General features: G+C 44.9%; 1 protein-coding gene across 2 annotated transcripts in view; it reads left to right on the forward strand.

Moving 5' to 3' along the window:
- The window catches only part of LOC100232689 (D-beta-hydroxybutyrate dehydrogenase, mitochondrial), a 17040-nt gene extending 1928 nt beyond the window's left edge, over nucleotides 1–15112 (forward strand). Inside the window, exons 2-5 of one of the 2 annotated variants that reach the window (XM_030280914.4) lie at nucleotides 2125–2235; nucleotides 7592–7733; nucleotides 11239–11391; nucleotides 12932–15112. In XM_030280914.4, the coding sequence (XP_030136774.4) occupies nucleotides 2125–2235; nucleotides 7592–7733; nucleotides 11239–11391; nucleotides 12932–13413 (888 nt within the window). In that variant the 3' untranslated portion in view covers nucleotides 13414–15112. The remainder of the gene's footprint in view (nucleotides 1–2124; nucleotides 2236–7591; nucleotides 7734–11238; nucleotides 11392–12931) is intronic. The other variant, XM_030280915.4, reaches the window with a different exon arrangement.
- The last annotated feature ends 1955 nt before the right edge of the window (nucleotides 15113–17067 follow it).

Below are 17067 nucleotides of genomic sequence, written 5' to 3' on the forward strand. Positions count from 1 at the left end.
ATTGGCTTTATCAAACTTCAGGAACAGGCCCATTAAGCCTTATCTTAGGACTTTCAAAAGATAGGGGTGATTGGGCTTTTCTGTGTTCAGAAGTTTTTCTGGCATAGGATCCCTATGGCTGGGGGTTGATCCCTGCTGTCATCCCTGGGAGTTCTGTCCATCAGGCATGGTACAAGCAGGCACAGGTACAGGTGTGAGATTCAGTACATCCCTTGGGGTTTTGTATGCTCCTTGGTGCTGCTGAGGCCTCTGTTATGTACCATGCAGTCACGTGTTTTATTACCAGCAATTAGGGTTATAGCAAATAACAATCACAAGATCCTTTCAGACTGTAAGTTGTCCCTCACTTTCCTCGCTATTAGAGGCAGAATAGAGGATTTTAAAACCTCATTTCTGTCTACATTTTAGTTGTGTGTTTGGGCATTTATTTTTAAGGAGCTAATGCTGGTTGAGGATTGAGTATCTTCTTTGTTTGCCTGACCTGTGTTCTGGAAGTGATTACAGTTGCCTATTTCCTGCACACTTCCTGCTCTTTTGGGAAGTCCTCTGCCTTCAAGATTCAGAGGCAAAGGCTCTAGGGAGCTGAGAGAAAGAGAAAAAAAAGTCAAATCCTTTCTTTTTCCACAGGCCAGATTGCTGAGTTATTGCAGGAGGTGACCTTGACAACTTCTGTGATCTGGTTAATGTTTGATTTTCATCTCTCTTGGAGTTGTGTCACTCCAAATTAAATTCAGACTGAGCACTGTATATTTAATTCTCAGTCATCTTTTGTCCTTTAGTTGTAGCTATCTTTAGACCTTTAATAGAGCTAGTCTATACCTGAGTGCTCTTTGTCTGAGTATAGGTTATAGCATAATGTTAATGTGGGTGTTTGTATTATAAATGCAGGATAGACTTTTGATCAGTTTTTGTTTCAGCTTCAGATCTTAACTCTCCTTTGAGAGCAGTTACTTCAACATGAGTTATAGGACAGGGTGTAGCTTTATTTGCTTATTGTTTTCTGCTGAGGCTCACCTGAGTTTGTCCAGTACTGGTCTGCTCACTATCACTCTGCTATCATTCTTTATTGCTGCTTCACTACACTACATGTCAGCAAAGCAAGAGATGAGAGAGCACTGGTGGTTGACCCATTTCTCTCTGAAAACGTGGGTGGACCAGCCAGTGCAATTCATACATAAATATGTTCATATTCCAGCTGTTGTGCATACAGTAACAGGCAATATTAGCTGCTGGTATCTCCAGAGAGATCTAAGTGACTTCACTTCCTTATTGCATCCTCTGGATTTTTATTGCTGTATCATGTTATTGCCTCATAGATATAGTTTCAGTTTGGAGCGCTGTGCAGCACAGCAGCTGGAAGCCTTCTAGCTGAGTTAAGTGTTAGTTCATTGCTTCACACCTGTGGTGAGGAGATGACTTTCAAGCAAAGACAGAGGGTGAATGGGCAGTGTTTTGCTCTAGCTTCTCTTCAGGATTTGGGATTCTGCTTTCATATCTGTCTCAAGCCTGTTGTGTCATACCAGATGGAATATCTAATCTTCTTTCCCAATTTACCTGTCAGTCAAATGATAATAATTATGTAGGAGAGAACTGTAGGATTTGATAAGTTGTTCTCCTTAAGACTGCAGAGTTTCAGAAGGAAGCTCTAACCTGTAGTCACATTCCTGTGTGCTAAAATACAGCCTGCAAAGTGCTGCATAGAGAGTGGGAGTAGGTGGGGAACAGACAGCAGCTAAAAGAGCTGCTGTACAGTTCAAGCCAGTGACATCCTGCCATTTGGATGTTCTCTATGCTGCTTTTTCTTACTATGAACTGGTAATCATTAACATCTTTTGAAATGTTTCTGTTTTGCTTTGGCCACTGATACTTGAAATAGTTACTGTTCCAGCTCAGGTATCAAGGCAACACAAATTGTTACAAACCAGCAACTGAATAAATTTATGATTTTGCAGTAGTTGGGAGGTGGTTGTGTTTGTGCACACAAGTGCCACTGTCACTTGCATGTGGAATTGTACCTGCCCTGGCTGCAGGACTGCAAGTGGCTCCTGTGCTGTGGGGCAGGGGGATGGTGGTGCCTGCATTGCAACATCTGATGGTATCCTATGACTGTCTTTCCCCACACAGGCTGAAGGAAAGGCGGTGCTAATAACAGGCTGTGACAAAGGTTTTGGACACGCCTTGGCAAAATGCCTTCATGCAAAGGGATTTACTGTTTTTGCTGGATGCTTGCTCATGGTGAGTGGTGAATTTGATCAAAATTTTTCTGATTAGAGAAAATGCTTCTCCAATCAAAGCATCTTCATATGCAGCCTCCCTCCTCTTGAACTCTTCTCAGGTTCAAGACCTGAGAAAGGTGCAGTGGGCAGGGATTGTTATATCTTCCATAGTTTCATCTCCCTGTTACATCTTGTACCTCATTCCTTTAATTATGAGCTGTTTAGGGCAGGGCTCGTCTGTCAACTGCACATCTGTACAGTAGCTTGTACAGTGTGGCACTGTTCACTGCTGGAAGCCTCTCAGAAATACCACAACACCATAAATCTGATAGACCAAGATTGTTGTGGCACTGTGGCTTTCTGTCTTCCATAGCATCCCTGTTGCTGTCTTTCACAATGTCAGTTTTTGTGGACACCCTCCCCAAACTCATCTCCAAGATGCCTCTTCTGCATTATTAAGGTTCTGTTACCTAAATGTCTTGCAACTGTGCTTCTGCAGCTTCTGTACAAGCTGTTCAGTTTATGGATGGCTGAATAAACAAATTCATCATACATTTCTGACATCTTTAGGTCTCACTTTCTGTCATGTGTGTTTAGCAGGTGGCATCACTTGTAAGAGATAAGTTTAGACACACTCAATCTGAAGTGGTTGTAGGCTCCTCATTCCAGTCCCTGCTCATGCAAAGGACTTACAACTTAGTGTTGTGAAACTCTTTTTATAAACTGAGCTGGCTCCACTTCTGTCTCAGCTGGGATTTTACCTTTACTATGCATTTTTGCTGTATTGCTAGTCAAAACTCTGACTAGCAATGTCAGGTGATTTCTGGCCTGAATTGTTCAAAATCAGTTAATGGTCACTCATTTCTTTATTTGAAGATGACCACATCAGCACAGGTGCTCAGGGCATGATGACTACAGATTTTTGAGTACTGTGGAAGGTGAGAACAAACAAGGGTGGCCTTCTCTGCCTTTGTGATCGTGGCAGACATTATGTTCTTCCACCACACCAGAAGGGAAAGCTATTATCAGCTGACATATTGTGTAACTTGAGAGTAAGAGAGTCCTGTTGGATTATTGCCACTGTTTGGAAATTTCCATAAGGAGCCTCTGTAATACCTTCAGTAATCATGTCATTTGCTGCTTTGGGATGCCTGTCTCAGTGCTGATGGCAAGTCAGGCATTTTGCAGAGCAGCAGATGTAGGGAATGGAAAGGAAAGGGAAAATAGGGTGGCTGAGGGGGCTGTTTGGAAGGCACATGCTAATGTGGAGCAGAGAGGAACAGGCTCTGTTGAAACCCCATGAGGAAATGAAATGCTTCTGAATTGAGGCCTGTTTGCTTGCTTGCTTCATTGCTTGTGAGCTGCTGTAGGTTCCAGCAGGTCAGAGCAGCTATGGGGGCAGTTGTCATGAAGCAGATGCCAGGCTCTTAGTTCACACCTGGTCAGTCCATCACCACTTATATGCTTTTATACAGAGAATTAAAGGATCCCTGATGTACTACACCACCACTGACAGCTCTTGTATTAAATACAGCATAATAGACTGTGAGGTGCATCAGGAGTTTCTTCATGATCAGACAGTCAAATATAAAGTTACAGAAATAAAAAGAATATTGCATGCAGGCTGGGATAGAACTGGAAAGGATCAAATGGAAAAGGGATTACAATAAGCAAGGGCAAGTAAGTCCACTGAGAACGTTTCTGTTAATATATTAGGATTGAGATGGAAAAATCACACAGAAATAGATTATTAAATAACCTTAAAAGTAGAAAGTACAGGAAAAGATTAAATAATTGTTTTATTTTCTTTGATCTTACTGAAAAAAAAAAAATTGTGTATGCCTACTGCCAGCAGTTATCATGAGGACTGTAGGCAAGAAAAGATAAAGAACAAGGGATGTTTATATAAATTAATGTGCTCAAGTTCATCAGGCCTGATGAAATATACTTAAGGGCATTTGGAGGATGAGCCATTGTGATTTCTGCCCCATGGGTGATATTTTCAAGAGTACCTGGAGGCCAGGGGATTCCCAGAACCCTGGATTCCCTTCCCAAGGGAGATAGACCTCTGGAATTGCCAGCCAGGCAGCTCACCTTCAGTGCACTTGATGCAATTGCCACACACTGCCCTGTCAGTATTACAGATGACTGCATCATAGTGTGATGCACCCTGCCTGTATAAATTTACTGGGAACAAACTGTGCTGTGTCAATCTAATCTCATTTTGGCTAAGCAGCAGAGTGGCTAAAGGAGAGGGAATAAATGTATCCTGAGTAAGTGTTTTATCACAGTTTGTTACAGTCCCTCATGATAGTCCCATGAGCAAACTCATCCTCTAAGTGACTGCTGTTTTGTGCCAGTGGCAGTACCCCCCAGAAGAGAGTTTGCACTCAAAAAAAAAAAAAAAAAAAAAAAAGTGCAGAACCATGCAGAGAACATTATAGGCCTTTTGGGGAACAGGGTTGCACATGATCGTGACAGGTCAGATGGAGTCTGAAATCAATTACGTGGAATCCTGCAGTGACAAGCAGGAGGTGTTCCGCTCAGGAAACGCAGGAAGGCAGCATGGGGATTGGCAGCAGGGTGGGAAGGAACTGGCGCACATGGAGCAAGATGGTTGCATCCATGGGAGTTCAGCATTGTTCATGGCTTCCTGCTTCCCCCTGACATCTCACTGCAGGTGCCTAAGTGCTTGCCAGGACCTACTCCTGAATCCCAGGAGCTTCCCTGGGAAAAAAAGCCATGGCTGTGTCTGTGTCTGGCTCTCCACTAATGAACATCTGTGTGATCTGCCTCTCCTCAGCACCGCTGCACTGGGATCCTCCAAACCAGAACAGGGGAGAGGAGTAAAGAAGGGAAGGGGAGGCAGCCAAAAGCTGGAGCAAGTTTCCTCAGCTGGGTAGAGAGGCTTTGTGGAGCTGCTGGGCCTCTCAGCCAGGAGCAGCCCTGCTAGGCACAGGGTGGGGTGGGCAGGCTGAGCCTGCAGGGCTGCAAAGGCAGGATAACCAGGGGATAGGAGATAGCTGGGAGGAAACCACACAGTCCCGTTGAAGGCCTGTGGAGAGAACTTGGGCAGCAGGCTGGGCTGGAGCATGATGGCTTTGAACTCTTATGGAACTGGGAAAGGGAAGCTGTGGAAGGGGAAGATTCTCTGAGAGTCCAAAAATCAGACAGCAAAGGGAAGTGAGAGAGGCTTTGCAGAAGCAGTTGGGCCATTGCTGCCAGCACCTCATTTGATTTGTGCTGCTGTGTGGCTCCTACTGGTGAAGATCGTGAAAATCATCCCTGCGAGGACAGTCCAGCTGCTCCCATGGGAACTGCTCCAGATGTTATGCCAGCCAATAAATCTACCACGTAAAAAACAAGGAGGAAGTACCATTTGGTACCTAACAAGGAATGACTTAAAGCCCCTGAAGACCACAGAACATAAGCCTATGTTCACTTGCTTCCATAAAAATCTGTAGCTGCTTCATTTGTGAAGAGGTGTTCTGGACAAAATAATTAAGCACTTTGTTTTACAGTTAAATAGTGGCTAAGGTGGTGTCTGCAGCTATGAAAAGTGGTCCCAATTGATATTGCATGTTGAAGTCAGTCTTCCGAAATCAACATGTTTTGTCAATCATGAGTAAATTGTAGCTGGGAAGGTAACTTTGCAGATAGAGTTGTATTGGTGATAGGGGAAAATTCATTTCCATATGAACAATACAAACAATTTTTACTGGATTTTTTAAGTTGCCAGTCTATTACTTTGTTTCTCAAAAAGCAAATATTGTTTATTTTATAAGTATTATGCAAGAATAGAGAAAAAATGCAGGGAAAGGTCTTTTCAGTGCTCAAATGTCAATTGGCACTTGCATGCAGATATAGTTATGGCTTTGTTTTATATAGATACAATAAATCTCCCTCTTTACAACCTGAATTAGTTTCACTTTATTCACTGTTAAATAGTGGAAAATTGCTTTATAAAATTTGGTGAAATGCAGGAGCATCTTCCAGAAATACAGTGAGGCATCATACAACCCTCATCTGTTTCAAAGAGACTATAATATTTCAGTGACCGTGTTGTTGACTACTTGTAACACCACTCTGAGATTGTTTTCGTGGCTAGATAAGAGGGCCAACACTGCCCGTCACCACATTTGATGTGCATTAGAAAAGCGTCAAACTTTGTTTGCTGTTCCTGTTGTACTGGGAAAGAAGTCAATTGAGAAATGACATGCAGCCGTGGGGCCAAGAACTCATTCCTACTATTGTCATAATGCCAGTGTAACTATATATTGATTTTTAAGATAACTGCCCTGTTTTGCTCATGTTTATGATGGACTTCAGCTCTTTTCCTTCATTATGTGTCATTGTTCACTGGAGTGAAGGTGGAGATGAGATGTTGTATGCTATATGAATTAAATAGTCTGAAATATTTATAAAAAACTAAGCAGTTATGTGTTTTTTATATCTGCCTGGCTGCAGAGGCTGCTGAGCAGGTGACTGTGGGTGGGTTGTTCACCTTGTTTGCCCTTGTGCTGTGGGAGTTGGTATCAAGTGATAAAGGAAGAATGGCAGCCAGGCATGGTGACTCACCAATTCATAACTTCTTCCTCCCTAGTGAGGCAGAGCTTGTGATTCAGGGAATAGTTTTGTGAATTAAATCTCAAGCCTTCTGTAGAACTGTGTAGCTAATCTGTGCTTTTTTCACTTTTATTTGTTATTTGCTACCTGAGCAAGGCTCAAAGGCTTAGGCAGCAATCTTGTTTACATTTGACTAAATTAAAAAAAAAAACAAAAAAAACCACAAAAACAAACCACCGCAGTAGTAACAGAATCTCTAATGATAGCAGTGGGATGGGGAGAAAGAAAGGAAAAGGGTGGAAAGGAAAGCAGAGCCATGAAGTTCTTATTGCCTATAGAGTGCAAAAACAAACAAACAAAAAAGATTTCTTCTTAGCCAGAATCTGCTTTCATACCTCATGTCTGTAATTGTGCTGCTGTGTAGCAGATCTTCACTGAGCAGGTATTCCTGTACATCTGACTCCAATTTCTGTACAAGTTATATTACCTGTAGAGCACAGAGACCGAGGAGTGGAGAGTCATCCATGGTTCTCCCTGGCTGGCACAATATTTCAGCATGTTAGGGATGTGAAACCCATCATGAGGAGCCAAGAGCAAGGTGGGCTTTGTGGTGCTTCAGGGCACTGGGTCACTCATGCACTTCTGGAAGTGGTGCTGGAGGGAAAGGTGCATGTTTGTGCACCAAGTTTACACCTGTGTGTGCAGTGTCAGTAGCTTCTATTTCCTGTCCTTGTGAATATGCCTGGCCCCAAGCTGCATTGCTGTTCTTGGTCCATCTTAGTGGGACACCCTTCTGTTCTGCTGAACAGGATGAAAATGGAGATGGAGCCAGGGAGCTGAGGAACATGAAGTCTGACCGGATGAAAGTGCTACAGATGGACGTGTGCAGTGACCAAGAGGTGGCTCAGGCGGTGGATTTTGTGACGAGGACCCTGAAGGAGCCAGAAGAAGGTATGTAGAGATCTTTTGCTCACAGAGCAGGCCATGCATTGACCAGGTCTTTCGCTCTGTGCACCATCAAAAGAAGTTTAACAAGCCTGAAGGCGTGTGACAATGTGTGGCTGGCAGTCAGGCCGTGCTGTACCCAGGTCAGTGAGGACAATTGTCTTGCTATTGATGTGGCAGCCACATGGAAAAAGACCAAGACTGGCTGGAGGATTGGGCTTTAACTCTACATCCCATAAAAAGCCATGAGTGGCAGCGAGCCCACAAGTGTCTGTGTCTTTGTCCTTGAATGTCTGCGGAGGGCATAGAAGAGCCAGAGCTTGATCCCGTCCTTGCACTCCTGCCACATGTGCTCTTAGCTCATGCAGACCTTGCAAGTGACCCTGCTAATGAAGAGGTGATGGGCCCTGGCTGCTTGCTGCTGCTGTTCCCTCTGCTGTATGTGTACAACTGAGTGCTGAGCTGGAGCACAGATTTGAACTGCCTCCAAACCTGGATTAGTCTTCAGTCAGATCAATCCATGTTTTCAGTTTGTCATGCAACATCCCAGAGGTGATGTGAAGTGGAATCCAGAGTAGGTTTGGCATAGTTGACCTTAATCCACATGTAACCTTAAGAATTAGTCCAACTCATAGATCCCAAAGCAAGTCAAGGGAAATAAGAGTCCCATCTTTCCTTCTTAGAAGTGCTTTGGCAGTGGAATGTGAGTTTTCGGTCAGAGCCTGATGTGACACCACCTGACTTCTTTTCATGTGATGAGGCGAGACTTCTTGCCCTGCATAGGCTTTTCTGCTGCCTCTGTGCCAGTAGCAAGCTGGCCAGCAGCTGTAGGCACAGATGGAGGGTGAACTGAAGTTTGACATCTGTGGCTTCAGGACTTCAGGGTTGTGACTTGAGGGTGGTTGGTCATCTTGAGGCTTGGATGAATCTGCCATGGCACTGGTTTTGTTCACAGCAAGTATGAAGCTAGTAAATAACAACAGCTCTAATCTTCACACAAATTACGTGAGCACACCTTTCCTTCTAAAACAAGCATATGAAATGTAACTGAGTAATGTACAAGCTCTGATCCCACACATGTTCTCTCTGCATGATTTTTCTTCCTACACAATCACCCAGCCCTCATCATGCTTTTCACAGCTTCTTAAGCTTTTCCTGAAGAGCCCAGCAACAGTGGTTGCAAAAAGCCTTTTCCCACTGAGTGAAAGCTTGGAAGGGAGCAGCTCTGTTGCTTCTGTAAATGCAGCAGTGTTTGCGAAACCGTGTGTGTTCAGGGACAGAGAAGTCTTGCATCCCTGATCAGCAAGTTGGACTGGTTCCTCCTGTAGGTGTTTGCCTCAGCCCCGTGTGCAAAGCAACAAAGGCTTCTTTTTAGGCCCATTGGTGTGACTGAGGTTTGAGGCTTCCCAATAAATAGTGCTCAATAAGTTGGCACTGGAACATAGAGACTATTGAGACTGAGGTGTCTTGCACAGAGGTGTGGTTGCACACTGAATGTGGCCCCAGAGGAGCTAGTGCAGAACAGGTTTTGGGCTGTACAGTTCTTTATACCTCTTCTCCCTATGCTGTGTACATAAGGCTGAACTCTTTTCATAGGAGTGGCCATTTGCTTTTGGTCTCATGCAGTTCCCATTGTATTGTTGATCCTGGAGATGTAATAGTGATACAGCTCTGCTCAATAAACACACTGCTGTCCAGAAAACAGCCCAGTGACTGGGCTCCCCTCAGCACTTCGTTCTGTTTGTAACGTGCCCTGATCTGCGAGCAATGGAATTCCAACAACAAACTATGGCAAATAATGATTCAGGGATGTTCATGAGAACTAACATCACAACTCAGGAAATGGGAAATTGTTGTACAGAAATTTACAGGAATTTGTAAGTAATACTATGCAGAGGTCAGTTTGTGATTGACAGTTTATGTCTTTGATAAATCCCTGCCAATTTTCTCAGCAGGTTGTTTGTTAGTGGTGAAATTACTCTGAAATTACAAAGGGACCCCATTCAGGCTGAGATGTTGTGCTGAATGCAGATCAGTGTGAATTTCAGTCATCTTGACTCACTAAAACTGGAGCTTCAGTAGGTGAGGCAGGAATAGGCTGCTGTACACAGCTGTTCAACAGCCTTCAGCGAGAACTGCCTTAGCTGGGAATGGGGCAGGGTTACCAGAGCTCATGTGAGAGCCCAGAGTCAGTCTGCCAAGGGCATGTTGATGTTTTTAAGTGCAGCAGGAGGATAAATTCCATTGCACATTGGCAGAATATTGCAATTAGCTTATAGGACTATGTTTGGTAAGATACATGGTTACTATCTGACTGAATCAATTCAGGGTGGAAGTTAAAAGACTTTCATGCATCAGAGTAGGGAAGCTATGGAGTAGAGGCAGGGCAAATAGCCCGAAAATTTCTGAGAGAGAGCTTGATAACTTTTATCAACAGGGTGGCATGACATTGGTACTTTTGATAGCAATATTGGAGCTCCCTGGACATGAAGACTCCTTCTTAGCCCTGTGTTAGTTCTTGGTAAAATGAAGGTCCTGGAGTGGAAAGGAGCCCCATCTTCAACTGAGTCTAATGCAGCCGCAGGAGTCCAGCCCTGACTCCACCACAGTGAAAAATAACCATGGTGTATGGCAGGACATCTAATGAGGAGCAACTCTGTTGTCTTGTTCCAGCTCCTCTGTTTGTTCCTTGTGCACTTTACAGCTGCATAGTCCCATGCTTCAATAAACGCATGAAGGATGGATTCAGCCCTACTAACGCTTGCCACTGGGAGTCCTGCAGTAATCACTTTGAAGGGTCAAGTCCTTGCTGACCCACTAATTCCTAACATGTAAAGGGCTCATTACAGAAGCTCTTGGGAAGTGCAGTCAACTTAATTTTGACAAGGCTGCATGTGCAAAAGACATGAATTTTTAAATTCTAGTAGTTGTTAGGGTTGGTTGTAAGTATGCTAACTCCTGATAAAGTTAGGGTGAGGGAAACCAAATACTTGGACTAAAACACAGCAACTGTTAACCAGGCCATGAATGTACAGATCAATACCATGCACACTCCAAAACAGTGAGCCAGAGTTGTGAAAGGGATTGAGAAATAAAAAATACCTGTTTTCTTTCCTTTTTTTTTTCCCCTCCTAATTGCGGGAGAAAGTCTAGCCCCTTCCAAATTGCAAGATTCATTATAAAGTCACTGAGTAGAGACAAATCTGTGATCAAGAGGAGGCTTAGAAGAGAGTCAGCCAGATGCATCTTTATAAAGGCCTGGAAGAGCATTTGACTGTACAGATGGTCGAGAGGCAATACTTGTGTGGCCCCATGACTTTCCTTGATGATCCAAACAAGCCCCTGGTGTAGGAAGACCGTATTTCACCTCCTTGCTGGATTTTTCTCTACAGCTTGTTTCGTTGAAAGTCCCCAGTTTTTTGTTAAGGTTTTAAGTTACTGTGAACAAGGAAAATGTTTTCTCTGTGACAGTCTTCCTTGTCCCACTCTTTAATCATGTGTTTGTTGGCAGGTCTGTGGGGCCTAGTGAACAACGCTGGCATCTCAACTTTCGGAGAGGTGGAATTTGCAAGTTTAGACAACTACAAGAAGGTGGCAGAGGTCAACCTATGGGGCACTGTGAGGGTGACAAAAGCTTTCCTGCCCCTCATTCGCAGAGCTAAAGGTACATGCTGGGCAGTGTGGTAAGGTTCAGAGCTTTTGTAGCACAGCAAAGAGATGTAGCTAGAAATCCAGGCTGTACTTGAGGGAATGCCTGTGCAGTCCAAGGAGGGTTTCTGAGGATGACATGTAAGCATTTGGTAGTACAGGCTATTCTTGGGGCAGGCCAGGCACCTACACAGCAGGTGCTATCTTAAACATCCAAGATATCAGAGATCTTTGTGCAGTGTTGGCAGATGTCAATAGACAAGATAATCCAGAGCCCACAGAGTGGTCATGTTTGGATAACTGAATCTTCTCCCTTCGTGTCATTCCATTCACAGGAGACTTCAAGTAGTGACAGAATAAATAGGAGTCAATGACAGCCATTTCAGATATCTTACCAAAAAAAATGGTATTATAAAACTCTTTGTTTTATATTGAAAAAAGATATGTATGAGCAGAACTCTTAAGAGCTTCTTTATTTAACATGTGTGGGAATGATGGTACAGGTGTATGTTCTGTGAGGACAAAAGGGGGCTATATTGAGAAGATTGCTCAGATGCCATTCCCAGACAGCAATTAACCACTAAACAAGCTCTATCTCACTACAAAAAGCATCTTACCCATCAGGTCAGCAGGTGGATCTCACAGTCCCTCCAAGTTACACTTAGGTCTAGAATGAGACAGCAGAGCTGCCCACTTGTTTCTCAGCTGTAATTTTGAGCTGCAGAAGGATGTTATGCTCCATGGCTGTGAAAATCCTCTCTACAAAAATAGCTGGTGCAATTTCAAGGACTGGTTTGTAAGTGTATCTGAAACCATAGTGCACATGTCTTGTCTTGGATGAAGGCTGAGACATGCACAGAGGGCTTGTCTAACTGCTCTCACTGCCCTGAGGCAGTGGCCTGAGGGCTGTCAGGGCTGTTGGCAGGAATTAGGACAATTGCTCTCCACTGCTCCATGAGCAGCAGCGCAGCAAGTCTCCTCTTGTTTGTCCCAGGAATGGCCACTGTAGAGACTTGTGGCTGACCAGCTGGTGAAGGAGTTGTGCTGCTCATACTGCAGGTGCAAAGAAATCTCTACTCATCCTCTGCCATCCAGCTCAGGTCTAAAAGTACACGTGTGTTAGGTAGATGAGCTGTCAAGCTTGCAGAAAGAACCAGAACACTTGTATGGTATCACACAGAATTGTGAGATTTCGGCTCATGACACTCTAGGCTGGCAGCTTGAGCCCTTCTCTAGCAAGATACATGGATGAGGCACACTCCTGAGAACACACAGCTAGCAGTCTCAAAGATCATGGTACTTTCCCTGCTTGGAAATTAGGAGGGAAATATCTTGTGTGCTTTGTAAATTCTTTGATGCAGAGGTAGGCATATGCACCATCCCCTGGAGAACAGGGGTTGGCCTTGCTTGAGGCAGGACAGAAAAGCTCTGTGATGCGATGAGTATTCAGGATTCAGATTTTAGAAATCAGCATCATCCAAGTAAGTCCCCTTGTACTGGGATGTTCGGCTGCTGTTTCTGCGGCTCATCCTCTCTCCCTGATCTTTTCTCTCTAGGCCGTGTGGTGAATATCACGAGCATGTTGGGACGCATGGTGAGTCCATCGCGCTCCTGCTACTGCGTGTCCAAGTTTGGGGTGGCAGCGTTCTCCGACTGCCTGAGGCAGGAGATGTACCGCTGGGGGGTCCGCGTCATCCTCATCGAGCCCAGCAACTTCGTGGCAGCCACCGGCATCCTGACGGCCGCCGGCATCGACAGGCAGGCCGAGGCTCTGTGGAGTGGGGCCACCGACACGGTGCGGGAGGACTATGGCAGCGAGTACTTCACTCAGCACGTGGCCACCATGAAGTCCTTCGTGAACAGTGGCCTGAAGGACATGTCTCTGGTCTTGAATGACATCACTGAAGCGCTCACGTCCCCATGCCCAAAGAACTGCTACAACCCCATGGAGACCTACTGGTGGGTGAGGCTGCAGGTGATGACCCACCTGCCCACAGCCATTGCCGACTGGCTGTACATCCCCGGAGCCACCCTGTAAACAAGCATCCTCCAGGCACCCCTCCAGGGCTCCTACTCACACACAGGCTAAGGCTGACCTCTGCACTCCTTGCTGCTGTCTCCCCTGGAGATGCATATGCTTCCACTTTGAGTCATGACTTCAAGTCGTGTGTTGTGGAATGCCAGAACAGCATGGTTTTTTGGTTCTTTTTTTTTTCCCTCATTTTTGTCGTTTGTATTTCTTGGCTGTGCTGATTGAAGTTTAAAGGTGTTTTCCTTTTAACTATGGAGGAAGCAGAGGAAGGTAAATATAATAGGTCAAATATGTGGCTAGTGTAATTAGGTCAGCAGATAAATTTGGCTTATTAATGGGCTCTTGCTTTTTCTTACAAGGACAAACTATTTGCTATTAGCAAATAGCAGAGCAAAGCTGTTGCTATGAGATGGCTTGAAGGGAGAAACTAAAATGGGAAACAAAAGCAGAGTTTTCCATTTGGTTGAAAATGGGTCAGTCACAACCTTCCATTGTTTTCCTGGTACTGCCAAGAAGGTCTGCTGTGCTGTGACTGTCTGCTCTTTCCAGAGAAACAGCAACACTGCCTCTAAACAGCTTCATTACCTAGCTGCAAAAAAATGGTTCTTCCCTCGCAGCACTGTGGCCAGGAGGTGCCAGACTGGGCACATGATGGCCAGTGAAAAGCCCTGCTAATAGTGATGTCTGAGCCATATCTCAGCAGCCCCTCTCCACCTGCTGCTGCTGAGTTTTGTGGGACAGGGTTTAAGCTGATGTAGCAAACAAATTTGGCTTCTCAGACTATTACCTTACGTGCCTGAACTACTCAACTGTGATACAGACATTGTCCAGCCATCCCCCTGTTTCCCTCTGGCTGGTGAGGGAGATGCTGTTAGCTTTTATAAATCATTTTTTCATTTATCCTCTGCATTTGGACAGTGATGGGGCACTGTGCAGCTAGTGTGGCCTGACTATGAGCTCTGGAAGGATGCTTTAAGGGACACATTTCCTATTTTTAATATTGCACAATGAAATCTCCATGTCACACAATCATCTTCTCAATCTACCTCTTGATAGCCGATATATATCTTGCCCAGTGTCCTGAAGGGTCTCTTGTGTTGGCCATATGCAGGATTTAGATAATGTTTTCCAAGTGCCATGTCCCTGCCATGTCCCATTCCCTGTATTCCAGTGGTGACCACTGGTGGAGTAGCCAGCAAGCTGCAGGTGCTACTGGCCAGGCTGGGACCTGAGCCTCTTACTCTTAGGGACCAGCTTTTCCTTCCACTCTTTTCCCTTATATGAGATTAAGTGGCTGTGAAAAGAGCTTATTGATTGCTCTTTCTTTATCTGTGTCTTCTAACTCTGACTTGGAAACTGTGCCTTAAACTTTTTGTATGCCACTGTCTGCAAATTCTTGGAGTCTGCATGCAGCCATGAATGCTGGGATGCCTTCAGGAGGAAAGAAATCTCCCCTTGGAGATGCTGTCGAGGCAGCTTGTCTTACAAGTAACAACTGCTAGAAATACTGCTGTGCAGTTTGTGTCTCTTCCAGATCATCTGCACATGGCAATTTCCTGGGATTTGGGACCTGGAAGGATCCCTCCCACTGAACTGCAGCCTAAACAGTAATCACTTCTACCCTCTGCACTGTGAAATGTGATTAATGTTAAGTAGCTCTGATTTGCACAGAGAGAAAAATAAACTCTAAGATTTTTAAAGCATATGTCTCTGGCTCCAGTGCTCATTTCTACATTTGTTTTCCCAACTCTTTTGAATCTGAGGTTGGGATTTAATTAGGTTCAGTAATTACGGAGGCGGTTTAATAATAACAATTAATGATGTTTCAGCAGGTAGTGGAGCTGTGGAGTCTCAGTGAGAACTGCCTGGAGCAGAATGGGCAGCATGGCCCATTTCCTCAGCAGAAGGCAGTTAGAGAGGCCTCTCTGCAAACACAGGCACCGTCATTGTTTGTATTTTGTGTGGTTTCCCTCGAAGGAGATGGTTTAGAGCAGTGCTGTGCATTATTCATTGCCTCAGCACTCTTCGTGTAACTAATCCAAGGGCTCCAGCTGCCCGCTAATAAGGATTGGCTCCTCTCACAGACAGAACAGAGACTGGCAAGCCAAGAAGTGTCCCAGGCCATGCAAGGACCTCATGGTTGAGCCAGGGTTAGAATTTCACAGCATGTGAGCCCCAGTCCCCTCTTTTGCCCCCTGAGAAGTGCTTAGGAGGGCTGTTAGTGCCTGATCTGGTTTCTGCATGGGAGGGGAGCTTTGATGGGGCAGAGAGGAGTACATGTTTCATGACACAGAGTTACACTAATATGGCATTGAGGGCAGATTTTTGTTATGCTGGTAACAGAGGGAAGAAAACTAAATTCCAGATGACCTTCAAAGTCAGAGGACAAAAGAGAGAAGTTCAGTGAAATCTCATGGAAGTCCGCCCTCATTGCTGCTGTGGTATCCTACAAGGAATTAAGCTGCCAAAGCTTGCCATGGCTTTTTTTTCAAGCACCAGCTGCTGAGGCTGTGGCACTGTCCTACCTTTTTCTGCATGTTTCTCACAATGCTTTGGAAGGCAGTGATGTTCCAGCTCCTCAGTGCACCCCTTAGCCTTTGTGAAGTAATCCTGGTTTTCCCTTCGGATCAACAGGTTCTCTGTGATGGCACTAGGAACCAAGAGGTGGTCAGTCCTCTGCATGCCATGTTTGCTGTGATTCCCCTTAGCACAGCAAGGAGCCTCCTGGGGTTTCCCAAGCAATCACTGCAAGTTTAGATAATCCAAATCACTTCAGATTCTTTGTGTAATTCTTTGACCAAAACCCAAGCCCTAAACCAGTGTCAAGTCCCAGTGCATGTTGCAGACCTCAAGGCATCTGTGGTTCCTGATTTAGCTCCAATATGAAACCTCCACTAGCAGCAATTGCAAAGAGTTTATTATGGGTGAAGGGAATAAAGATCAAAGATCCTCTCTAAAAGCCAAGAGAAACCAAATGTCTCTTCTGAAGGCAAGAGCTGCAGAAGAAGTGGTTCAGGCAAGATGCAGCAAGTTCCTATGGAGATCCTTCACTGACAGTCCTGTGTTCACCTCTTCAAAGAGCTACACAGAGGATGGGAATCTAAACTTCTTCTTCTGGGCATCATAAGTCTTCACTACTGTCAAGGGTGGCCAATGACTTAGGTTTGCTGTTCTGATGTGGCTGCAGATCTCAAGCAGCCGTGGAGCTGTCCAGGAGGCTGCTGTACCAGGTGTGGTGCTCCTGGGAACTACTCTTGACATGCTGATGGGCAAGACCCAGCATTGGGATAAATATGTGGGCAGTGGGATGGGATTGCTCCTAGATAATGTTAATTATCATGGTATTTCTGTGTGCCACTTTCTTCCCAAGTAGTAGCACCTGTAGGTGCTGTCTGGTTACAGAGCACTAGTGAAAAACCACAGCACAAGGCATGCCAGAATGTTATCAAAGTGAGTGCTCTCCTTGAGCCCAAGATTATGGATACTCCTGTTTCTGGACAGATGATACCTATGACTGACTTGTGAATTGGCAAATTTCTGCTAGTTAACAGTTGGAATGAAGTTGATAAGTGTTAGGGGAAAGTTTAGAATTTGAGAAGCACTTCTTGCACATCTGGCTTTGAACTTGTATCTGAGAAACTGCCAGAAATGTTCTTGGGA

The sequence above is a fragment of the Taeniopygia guttata genome, chromosome 9, assembly GCF_048771995.1.
Source record: "Taeniopygia guttata chromosome 9, bTaeGut7.mat, whole genome shotgun sequence".
Taxonomy (NCBI): Eukaryota; Metazoa; Chordata; class Aves; order Passeriformes; family Estrildidae; genus Taeniopygia; species Taeniopygia guttata.